The sequence below is a fragment of the Sinocyclocheilus grahami genome, unplaced genomic scaffold, assembly GCF_001515645.1.
Source record: "Sinocyclocheilus grahami isolate Dianchi unplaced genomic scaffold, SAMN03320097.WGS_v1.1 scaffold24.1, whole genome shotgun sequence".
Taxonomy (NCBI): Eukaryota; Metazoa; Chordata; class Actinopteri; order Cypriniformes; family Cyprinidae; genus Sinocyclocheilus; species Sinocyclocheilus grahami.
In genome coordinates this window covers 542,062-552,958 of record NW_015505203.1, presented here as the reverse complement: position 1 = coordinate 552,958, position 10,897 = coordinate 542,062, and the positions used below count along the sequence as shown (strand labels likewise).

The 10,897-nt window shown below is 36.7% G+C and overlaps 3 protein-coding genes and 1 long non-coding RNA gene across 6 annotated transcripts in view; 2 read left to right on the top strand and 2 right to left on the bottom strand.

Moving 5' to 3' along the window:
• The window catches only part of LOC107561884 (arachidonate 5-lipoxygenase-like), a 9,600-nt gene extending 6,527 nt beyond the window's left edge, over positions 1-3,073 (top strand). Inside the window, exons 12-15 of the mRNA XM_016246406.1 lie at positions 273-394; positions 1,795-1,895; positions 2,069-2,239; positions 2,443-3,073. Coding sequence (XP_016101892.1) covers positions 273-394; positions 1,795-1,895; positions 2,069-2,239; positions 2,443-2,622 — 574 coding nt within the window. The 3' untranslated portion in view covers positions 2,623-3,073. The remainder of the gene's footprint in view (positions 1-272; positions 395-1,794; positions 1,896-2,068; positions 2,240-2,442) is intronic.
• The window catches only part of LOC107561926 (uncharacterized), a 15,564-nt gene extending 5,869 nt beyond the window's left edge, over positions 1-9,695 (bottom strand). Inside the window, exons 1-2 of the long non-coding RNA XR_001605936.1 lie at positions 9,622-9,695; positions 2,024-2,027 (exon numbers count right to left, since the gene is read on the bottom strand). This is a non-coding gene — a long non-coding RNA (uncharacterized lncRNA). The remainder of the gene's footprint in view (positions 1-2,023; positions 2,028-9,621) is intronic.
• Positions 3,318-4,859, bottom strand: LOC107561913 (ribonuclease kappa-A-like). Its single transcript, XM_016246456.1, has 3 exons — positions 4,585-4,859; positions 4,030-4,112; positions 3,318-3,817 (listed from the first exon to the last, which is right to left on the bottom strand). Exons 1-3 carry the CDS (start codon positions 4,660-4,662, stop codon positions 3,673-3,675), a joined length of 306 nt encoding a protein of 101 aa, XP_016101942.1. The 5' UTR covers positions 4,663-4,859; the 3' UTR covers positions 3,318-3,672.
• On the top strand, positions 5,235-9,625 carry LOC107561896 (schwannomin-interacting protein 1-like). Of its 3 annotated transcripts, none has more exons than XM_016246430.1 (7): positions 5,235-5,737; positions 7,134-7,351; positions 7,522-7,637; positions 7,729-7,816; positions 7,986-8,147; positions 8,835-8,964; positions 9,386-9,625. In XM_016246430.1, the coding sequence occupies exons 2-7, from the start codon at positions 7,145-7,147 to the stop codon at positions 9,484-9,486; spliced, it is 804 nt and encodes a 267-aa protein (XP_016101916.1). In that variant the 5' UTR covers positions 5,235-5,737; positions 7,134-7,144; the 3' UTR covers positions 9,487-9,625. The 3 variants fall into 3 exon arrangements, with proteins under 3 accessions (XP_016101916.1, XP_016101924.1, XP_016101932.1); XM_016246438.1 differs by having other exon boundaries at positions 5,236-5,733; XM_016246446.1 differs by having other exon boundaries at positions 5,241-5,737; positions 8,835-8,952.
• Positions 9,696-10,897: the final 1,202 nt, after the last annotated feature.

The following is a 10,897-nucleotide window of genomic DNA, read 5'->3' as shown; positions in this document are numbered from 1 at the left end:
AACGTCTAGGTTACTTGTGTCCGTTCCTTTGCCACAGTTGCTGTACCACCGCTGTACGGCTGGGGCACGTAGTCTCGGCTCCTCAGCGAAAAACTGTCATTGCCAACTGCCAACTGTCATTGGCTTGTTTAGTTTACACTCGAAGGGGATTGGGCTCTCGGGTGAGATCCCAATTCGTCAGTCACTGATGTAACGTCTCCGTTCCCTCCTTCAGGGAACGAGGGTTACACAAGTAACCTAGACGTTCCTTAAACGCTCTTTTTTTCTCTTAGTTTTGTTTCAGGAATAGTTTCCCTGTACTACAAGAGTGATAGTGAAGTTGAACAGGACTCAGAACTTCAGGCGTGGATTAATGATGTGGCTGTGGAGGGCTTTGTGGATGTGCCTCATTTTGGTAAGATATAAATATACATGACTGCATCACTGGACTCACAAATGTCCTGTAGTGGATAAAGGAACCTGTGCATAACCCTGTGCAGTGTATTTATTTAGGCTTAACAATAGGGGTGTCGAAATTAATCATTGCATCGCGATGCGGACGTGGACAATTCTGCATCGATGCAGTAATAGACCATAAAAAAATAAAAAACCCATAACTATGATTGTCTGTAAACTTTCGAATACTTAAAGCACTGCTTTTTGTTTATCACTTGTAATTGTCTTCCCCCCCCCTTTATTACTTTATATTTTCTTGTATGTTTTGAAGATATATTTACTTTGTTTAATTCTTAACCATAATTAATGAATTAACGTAATTATTTTAAAAAGGTGCCTGCTTATATAATTTAATAAAAATGCACAAAATAAATTTGATATAATCATGATGCATCGTGATATCGAACTGAATCGAATCGTTGACATGATAATCATAATCGAATTGAATCGTGAAACCAGTGCCGATTCACACCCCTACTTAACAATATACACTACCGTTTGAAAGGTTGTGGTCAGTACCTTGTTTTTAAAAGAAATTAATACGTTTATTTTGAAGGATGCATTAAATTGAGCAAAAGTGAAAGTAAAGAAATTTATAATGTTACAAATGATTTCTGTTTCAAATAAATGCTGTCCTTTTACATTTTTAATTAAAGAATCCTGAAAAAACGTATCTCGGTTTCCACATAAAATATTAAGCAGCACAACTGTTTTTAAAAATGGACAGTTATAAGTGTCCCTTGAGCATCAAATCATTTTGAAGGATCATGTGACACTGTGTAGAGCAAAGTAATGGCTGTTGAAAATTCAGCTTTGCCATCACATGAATACATTTAATTTAAAATATATATACAAATAGAAAACAGTTATTTTGAAATTGCAATAATATTTCACAATATTACTGTATTTTTGATCAAATAAGTGTAGCATAAGAGACTATTTTGGGGGGCACAGGAGACTTTTTTCAAAAAATATTTTTATCAATCTTGCCAACCCTAACATTTTGGATGGTAATATAAATCATCCAATACAATACACAAATACAGGTCACCGATATTGCATTTTAAAAAGGTCAAAAGACATCAGTGGGATAAATACACATGCTGCAGGCCAGATACACCATTAAGTCAAAATAAAACAGGAAAGGAAGTAATAAAGCACATAAAGAATTATAATACAGTGACCCCTTGTGGTCACTAGGGGAAGAAACATGTCCATAGTATGTGTCTCAACACAATGAACTACATGAGCTGTTTGCCTTGTGCTTTTGTGTGATGGAACTGAATATAGAGAAAAAAGAACGAGAATGAGCTTGAAATGGACTCTTAGGAGTAACTATTCATGTTTCTTGCATGTCAGGCCTAGCCAGTGAGCTGAAGACAAAAGAAGAACTCATCACACTGTTAAGCGTGGTGATCTTTACCAGCACAGCACAACATGCTGCCACCAACAATGGACAGGTAACTAACACATCACATATTATCAAATCTAAAAATACACTTTAAAGACATTATTATTTTTCACTATACTGAATGCAGGTTACCAGACATGAAGTGTGTTACCTAAAAATCAGTTTACAAGGCATTACATAGCTTTATTGTGATCACTGTTGCTCTCCCTCTCTGTACTGTAGTTTGATTGGTGTGCATGGGTTCCCAATACACCCTGCACCATGCGGCACCCTCCACCAACAGACAAGGATGCTGTCACCATGGGCATGATCATGGACACCCTCCCTGATATCAGCCAGTCCTGTGTGCAGATGGCCATCACATGGCATTTGGGCAGAGCACAGCCGGATGCGGTGGGTCAATAGCACAGGCCGTCACAAGTGTGCTTTTATATTATTTATGCTCGTATAAGTACAATATAATCCATATTTATAAGTAACATCAGACTATATCCATCCAAAAGAAATGTCTTTCCATGAAGCATTAAGATTAATTAGCCTTTAAGAGATTATCACAATGATGACTTTAACAGTTCGGTTTCCTCTCTTTCCTTCAGATCCCAATGGGCCAGTATGTGGAACAGTACTTTACTGAGCCTGCTGCTTTGAGGGTGATTGATAAATTCAGAAAGGAGCTGAAAGAACTGGAGGAGCAGATAATAGCTCAGAATGAGGGACTGGAGCTGCAGTACCTCTATCTGTGCCCAAGCCGTATGGAAAATAGCATCACCATTTAAAGAAAACTCTCATTCTAAATGTATGTGTATGTGCATCTGTGAGAATTTTCCCGAGTAGGTCAGCTAAATCTTAAAGTTAGCACACATTCAAATTACACCTAAAGTGCCTTTCCTAGCTATAGCTGAAACCTAGGCCTTTCTCGGGAATGACAGCAGAAATACTGTGACATAATTATGTAATTTGTTTAGTCTGTAACACTTTTTAAAGAATTAATGCATTAAGTTTTTCATGAACAGTATTATTTTTTGGTTTCTTCTGAAAATAGTTAAAACATTAAAAAATCAACTTTATGTCAGAAGTCACTGTTTTGAGTGGTGCTGAACTATTGTTTAATACTTGTCATCAGCCTTACAATATGCACTTCATATGTACTGCATATATAGCCCGTTCTTCTTCCAGATGAGGACAATGAAACATGCATTACTACTATACTTTTACCAATAGCTGTATTAAAAAAACATGCATTGTACAGCTACTTTCCATAGCAAATAATGTCTGTTTCGTTATTTCATATTTAATTTTTTAATACCATTTAACCTTCAGTACTTACACATGAGAGGATTTGTTTAGAGTTTCTAGTTATTCACCTAATATTTTAGAACCATGTTGACAGAGACAAGGTCTACACTTATCTATTCCTATAGTGACATACTCTTGAGTCATTTATTGTGACAACAGAACCAATGTGACCATGTAAAATTCCATTCAACATTTATTTAATGAGACTGAATATATGATAGGTATTTAAGTATAAATAAAATCACAATTAAATCATTTATTTACGTTTGGTTGGTCTACTGATCAAAAGAGGACTATAAAAGACAAATTAGGGAGGCACCACATAATCATAATGGATAAGCGCACACATATTTTATGATAGGCTTCAAGATAGAAAGGCAATAAAGAAAAGCACAGTAAAATAGAGAATCATTCAATCTTAAATATCTACACTCATTTAAGGCTTCATTTTAAGGCAAAGGCAGCATTACTACATACAAAGACAACAAAGGAGTTTAGAGGTAGAGATATACTCCAATCACTCAGTGGTACTAATGCACCAGATATTCCTTGCGCTTGTTCAGGCGAATTTGACAAAATGACAGGAATCCAATGCCAACGTAGATTGCTGCTGCAATGAAGCAATTGTATCCAACTTGGTTGTACAATTTATAGATGTTTTGCAGTGCCGTCGGCCTGAAATGAGAGAAAAGAATAGTGTGTTAGAAAAAAGCCAAAACCCCTTCGACAAGGCTACTGGACTACATTTTTCGACAGGCTGAGGGGAGAGGAAAAAAAAAAACTGTCAGAGCTTCTATCATAAAGTCTTGAGAATATGTGACATTCCCTATGCTAGACAGACTTATTTTCCAGTGTGATTAAATGAGTAAACGGCAAAAGGAACTCACCCGTCCTCCATGTCTTTCTCTGTGAAAGGTACATCCTCTATGAGCACAGCTGAATGTGTGGTGAAAAAAATCCCCAGCATTGCCTAAGAGGAATAAGACATCATGTAGGGCTGTACACGTTCTCCCTTCACTGGCACTGTCTGCTAGTTTTCATATTCAGGGCCCCCACACCTTTATGTTTAAGTTGTACTACTTGATTTTTCAAGTAGTTTGTAGCAAATGGGTAAGGATTTTCAATATCAATATTTTTTTATAAACATAGCCCTCACAAAGAGCAATTTCTAGCTAAATAAATACTTTAGCTAAAATAATATTGACTAGAAATTGCCATCACTTTTACAGGCCTGTGAATCAAACTTTTACAATTCCCTGACATGTCTAAGTTTTCCAGGACAATAGGAACCTTGCATTGTTGTTGACATTATGTGTGAAGGCAACTTACTACAGTCCCCAAAAAATTAAGATATGCTTAATGTATTTTAGTGACCTTCAGCATGGACTTACTATGCATAGAAAACACAAGAATAGTGACACAATAGAGAATATTGAATTTACCAGCATAATGACACCCCAAATGCTCAGGACCAGTCCACATGCTGCCAGTTTAGGACCGCAGAAAAGCAAAGAAGCCATTCTATTATAGAAGCTTGTCAGTTTTCAGTTACTCGGAGATGCCAGAGGACCGTTTCAAATAAAATAAACTTTATACGACTGTCATTTCAACTTTAAAAGTTACTTTTGTTTAAGTTTTCTAGCCTCGGTAAGATCGGTGTCAACAGTCACCCGATTAAATCAGCTGACTTTATAGAGGAAGCGGAAGTAGAGTGACTGCCGAGTGCAACGGCATAAGAGTTTGAAACAAACTTTATGCACTTCGCTAATATTCAGAGCTCACCGACTGTCTATTTTGACTATCCACATCCATTCCAACCATCTTTTACTCGCTTTATTAAACCATTTAAGATGAGGAAATATAAAAGCAGTCACGTTTGGTCGGTTTTTAAGCATTTCAAGTTTATTTCCCTCGAATTATGAAGTTTAAAAGGATGTCTTGTCCTCAACCGAGGGTTTATCTAAATGTTCTGTAAACACAATCTAAACCCAGCAGTTCACTGACGGTTACAATTTTGCCTTCATAAATTGGGCATGTTTAGACTTGTTGACATTTGACACCTAAACCCAAACGGTTTACTTTCATCTTAGAAACACACTTTTTTTGTGCAGCTATCTATTAGGAGTTCTAGACTACAATCTACTGGGATTTTTTTAAAAAGGATGTATATTCACTAATGTTTCGTAATGATTGCAAATGCTGAAACTGGACACCTGAAGTGGATACTTTTATGACTCTTTGCTCATTCTCCTCCCTTCACGTTCTCTGCCCACAACAAAACGTCGCCAAATTCCTTTAGTTTTTGGCTCTCTGCGTTGAGACATTTTTAAGGAACAACAAGTTGTATTGACTAAACAGGTGAAAATCAATAGATATAACCCTCTAAAGAACGAAGTGTAAGGAGGGGAAAATATGAAGACAATTCATCTCGATGGATGAAAAATTGTGAAAAGGATAACGAAGACGAGGAGTGTGCGTAACGGGACAGCACTGAGGAAAACAAGATTTAAAGTCAAAGAAAACTATGGAAATTTATTATTTTTGACTTGTTGAACAGCAAGGCATAATTTACAAACACATTCCACCAAAAAGTAAGTATACCTCTAAAAACGAAGCAACACAGCAGTTTTAGGATACATCGTGTCAGCGCAATACCTGGCCAAACGTGATAGCACACGGCTACATTGAAGAGCCCTTTAATAATGGGAATGTATAAATTACGTAAAATATGGAAATATATTCCTCATTATGATTTATGATACTTTCCAAAGTAGTATTTTTCATGAGATTTTGGGACAATGCAGTTTCTGTGGTAGTACGGTAGATGGCTCTTCGTGTTCTGGATGTTGTTTCTAGGGGAAAAATGCTGAAATGTTTCGTCCATATTCTGTGAAAGACAAACAAAACACTGATGTTGCAAGAGAAGCTGTTTTACTAAGTAAAATGTTACTTGAATTGAAATACACACTAGTGTCTAATGTTCAGGGATAGTGTCTGTTCAGTTAAAACTAAGAAACTGTAGATATTGGTAACTATTTTGAATTGTTAAAAGTTACTAGAATAAGTACTATAGTATTTAATAAATAAATACTAAAAAGGTACCAGAATATATTGTTGGAGTGATATATGAACCACAGCATCCTATAGAATTTAATGGGAATTGAATAGGAAGAATGTGCAATTTGTTAACAATTGAATAATTAGTCACTACTGGTAGGCTACAAGTAGCAAATGAATAAATGCTAGTATGTACTAGCGTATCATTGAATAATATTCTTGTAAGGGAAACAGGTACTGGACACTATTGGATTATTTTCTAGTAATTAAAAAGTACTATATAGTATAATAACATACTATAATTAAAAAGTACTTTATAGTACTGAGTGAGTACTATAGATACTAATTCATTTTAAGGAGTAAATGTTAAACAGAGTTTGCCGTATATGGCAGTTGTGGCCTAATGGTTAGAGAGTCTGACTTGTAACCCTAAGGTTGCGGGGTTTGAGTCTCAGGTCTGGCAGGGATTGTCAGTGGGGGGAGTGAATTACCAGTGCTCTCACCACCCTCAATACCACGACTGAGGTGAGACCCTTGAGCAAGGCACCGAAAACCCCAACTGCTCCCCGGGCACCACAGCATGTGTGTGTGTGTGTGTGTGCACTTGGATGGGTTAAATGCAGAGCACAAATTCATGTCATGTCCTTTCCTGTAAAAACATTTGGTGTTATAGAATTGTTATTTATTTGATTTTTTTTTCAATACCACGACTGAGGTGAGACCCTTGAGCAAGGCCCCGAAAACCCCAACTGCTCCCCGGGCACCACAGCATGTGTGTGTGTGCACTTGGATGGGTTAAATGCAGAGCACAAATTCATGTCATGTCCTTTCCTGTAAAAACATTTGGTGTTATAGAATTGTTATTTATTTGATTTTTTTTATTGTTTTCCCCTAAAATATATTGTCTTCTTGATCCTCACTCTTATTCTGTTAGGTACCTTGAGAATGAATGGAGAAAAAGAAAAAGAGCGGGAGAGAGGAGATGAAAAAGAAAGTGATGAGACAGAGGAGGATGCAGAGGGGGCAGCCTTATTATGGCAAGAGGGATACCCTGATGATGACCTGGGCTTACCCATCATGCACTGGGAGGATCTGAGTCTCCGTATTGCCGAACTTGAGAAGCAACAAGAGGAGCGAAGACAGAGGGAAAAGGTCTGAATGAGAGTAAAGATAGTAATGTGCATTAAACGGTAAAAGATAAAAAAACAAATGACACTTCATGTTTTGGATTGGCAAGAGCTACAGTTCTTTTTACTATACTCCTTGACTATTTATCTACCATAACAGCCACCATGAATTTATACTGGGATGTTTTTCTGCAGGACTTAGACAGGTTGACAGTAGACTGGCCAGAAATCAGAGGGCTGAGCAGTCACAGAGGAACCTATGAGGACATGGAGGACGATTGCAACAGTCGTCTGACTGCTCTGACAACAAGGTCACACAGATTTCATAAATCTCAACTACTTTTCTATTCACTTCCTCGAAATTTGAATAAAATCTATAGCAGTAGTGCTTTATTATTATAGGCTTCAGAGCCAGATGAATCTACAGCTTTGCTTCATCAACAACAGTGAAAGTGAAGAGGAAGAAGAGGAAATGGAGGCAAAGAACGAGGTAAAATAAATTGCAATATTGACATTTTCACAGTTAATCGGCACGAGTGTCAACATACTGTAATGTGAACAATGTGATATTTAAGACATATTTTTGTTCATGTCTGTTATTGATGGGATTTACTTGGTAAGATTAATAATAATTTTTATGCTCTTTGTTACCTTTTCAGGTGGCAAAACAGTCCAGTAAGAGTGGCAGCAATCAGAGGTTAGAGAAAGAACATGGTTCAAGCTCTGCATCGACTAAGAAAACCAAATCAAGAGGGTTCAAGAATGATGTCAGAGCTGCACTGAGTGTACTCAGACATAAATTGAGATTGGAGCACAAACAGGTTAGAAAAGAGCACATACTCATGGTGTAGTGTCTTAAGTGTGTATTTTATTTTATGTGTTTGGTAACTTCCAGAAGCACACTTATTCAAATAGTTAGGCATTATTTTCTATTAGTTATGTAGATGCCATGTTCTGTACACTACCATTCAAATATTTGGGGTCAGTAAGGTTTTTTTTTTAAAGAAATTAATACTTTTATTCAGCAAGGATGCATTAATTTGATCAAAGCTGTTAGTAAAGACTTTTACATTTATACAAAAAATCTTTTTCAAATAAATGCTGTTCTTTTGAATATTCAGCAAAGAATCCAGAACAAAAAATAATCACATTTTCCACAACAGTATTTAGCAGCACATGGGTTTTCAACATTGATAATAATAATAATAATAATGTTTTTTGTGCACCAATCAGCATAGAATTCTGAAGGTTTATGTGACACTAATGGCTGCTGATAATTCAGCTTTGCCATCACAGGAAGGAATAAAATACATTTTACAATAAGTACAAATAGAAAATAATAATATTTCAACATAATACTGTTTTTTACTGTTTATGATCAAATAAACACAGCCTTAGTGAGCATAAGAGACTTTCAAAAACATTTTAAAATCTCACCATCCCTAAACATTTTAATGTTTGTGTATAAATGCAAAGTCATAATTGTACTTCACTGACCCCAATCACAGACTATACCTCCCAGTGAGGCTGTCAGAGAAAGGAAGCACTATGAACAAAATGACTTGAAGAATTTCAGCTTGAAGAAGTTGAAAGCGCTGAGGACCTCACTAAGCAAAGACATTCATGGTAAGCCTAAAGGTGTGTCCCAAATCGCATACTTATGCACTATTCTGTGACGTTTTGTAGTATAAATAGTGCGATTAGTGCGTTCACACTGAAAATTCCCAAAAGAAAAAGTGCACTTTAAATACCCGGATGATGCACTTAAATAACTGAAAAAGTGTGGAATGTTGGACACTTCATGCACTCAACTGTCACAGCTTTAATTACGTACCGAAGGGGGAGGGGCTATCAGATTCCGATTATGAATGACAAAATAACCTTATATAATTTATACTATACATGGTTGAGTACATAGTGCATAAGTACATAGTGTATGAGTGCATAGTGTATAGTGCGTAATTTGGGATGCAGCTTCAATATTATTTTACATATTGCGTATTTTACATATTGATGATGTCTGTTGTGAATAATTGAGTAAGTCTGTGTATGTGTGTAGACCTCAGTTCAGAGCTGGTGGGTCGACTTCTCACAAGGGACCAGCTGAGAACAGAGCAAGACGCCATGCTGCTGGAGGTACAAGATGTGACATCACTCTGATGAGTCAAAAAAAAAGTATTTCCACTAAGGAACAAAATGAAGGGACCCTTCCTTTACAAGACTGTCCGTGAGCTGCCTGAACTAATTGACTTTACTGTGAAAAGCTACAGCACTCCTTCATCACTTGAAAAAGACTTTTTCATTATAGAATTTTTCTTGACATTTTTAAGGCACCGATGAGGATTTAAAACTGCAGTTTACACTCTTACAGTTGCAAGATCTAACTGATAAAGCAACAAAGCGGTAAAAGACAATATACAGTATGTCATGACATGCTCTTTTGCTCAATATTACTCTAATTTGCTTAGTGCCAAAGCCAATTATGCCAAGCCTCACATGTTAAGACATGGCTCATTAAATGCTATGTGTGCGTACATACATTGCCAAGCAACTCATAACTGGATTGTTTGTGTCACTGTTTGTGAAATACTTAAATATTATTTTGTGGAATAAAAGGGAATTCAGTGTGATTGTATATGTGTTCTGTTTTGTTGCAATGGTATAATATTGCTCTTCTACTGTGTGTATCTGTGTGTATTTTGCCTAGCCAGAATTTGTGTCATCAAAAGGCCAGCTCAGCACTAATAGAGGAAAGAAGAAAGAGGGAGGGACAGATCATGGAGCAAGAGATGACCAAGGAGGGTTGGATTGAGAGAATGGTCAAAATACTTCAAGGAACTGATGTGAAAGGGAAAGATTCAGGACTGAATGACTAGACAAAGCCATCACTGCATCCAGATCTTCTTCGATTTGCTCTTCTTGATAGTTGAATTAGCTGTAACTGTATTGGAATAGAGGTGTTCCTCAGGTTTTATTTAATACTGAGATTCTTTGTTTTTTCTAAAAAGGACTTTATCGCTCTACTAAATAGGTAAGTGAAAGATTTTTAACCGCTCATTACCAGATGTAATAGGTGTTTTTCGCTGTCCTTGCGTATGTCAATGGTGTTTTACAGTTACAAAACTCATATTTAGCTTACCCAGAAAAATGTTAATGTGTATCTTGTCTATAAATATTCGTGTCTTTTTAGTCTCACTGTTAAATAAGTTTACAGCTACGCAGGGCAGTGAACTCTTGCAATATGTGGGTAATCTGAAGGGTTGTTTGCACTGTTTATGGTGTTGTCTGATTCCCCAAGTAAGGACCTTGTTATTTATTTAGCCAAAGCAGACTACCTTAATGTCATTTAGTGACCTTCAGGTACTCACTGATTTATTTACATAGTGTCTTATATGTCTGAGAAGTGGTAGGCAATAAGCAATTCACCACGAGCTCAGTCAGCTGTGTGCTAACTTTACCGGGAGGTGGGGATAGCCATGACATCCATTGAATCCCAAAGGATGTATAATGTGCAAATGGAGCCAGAGGGAGTCTAGGGGTAGTTTAACAAAGGCTGAAAGTTTCTAAAGCT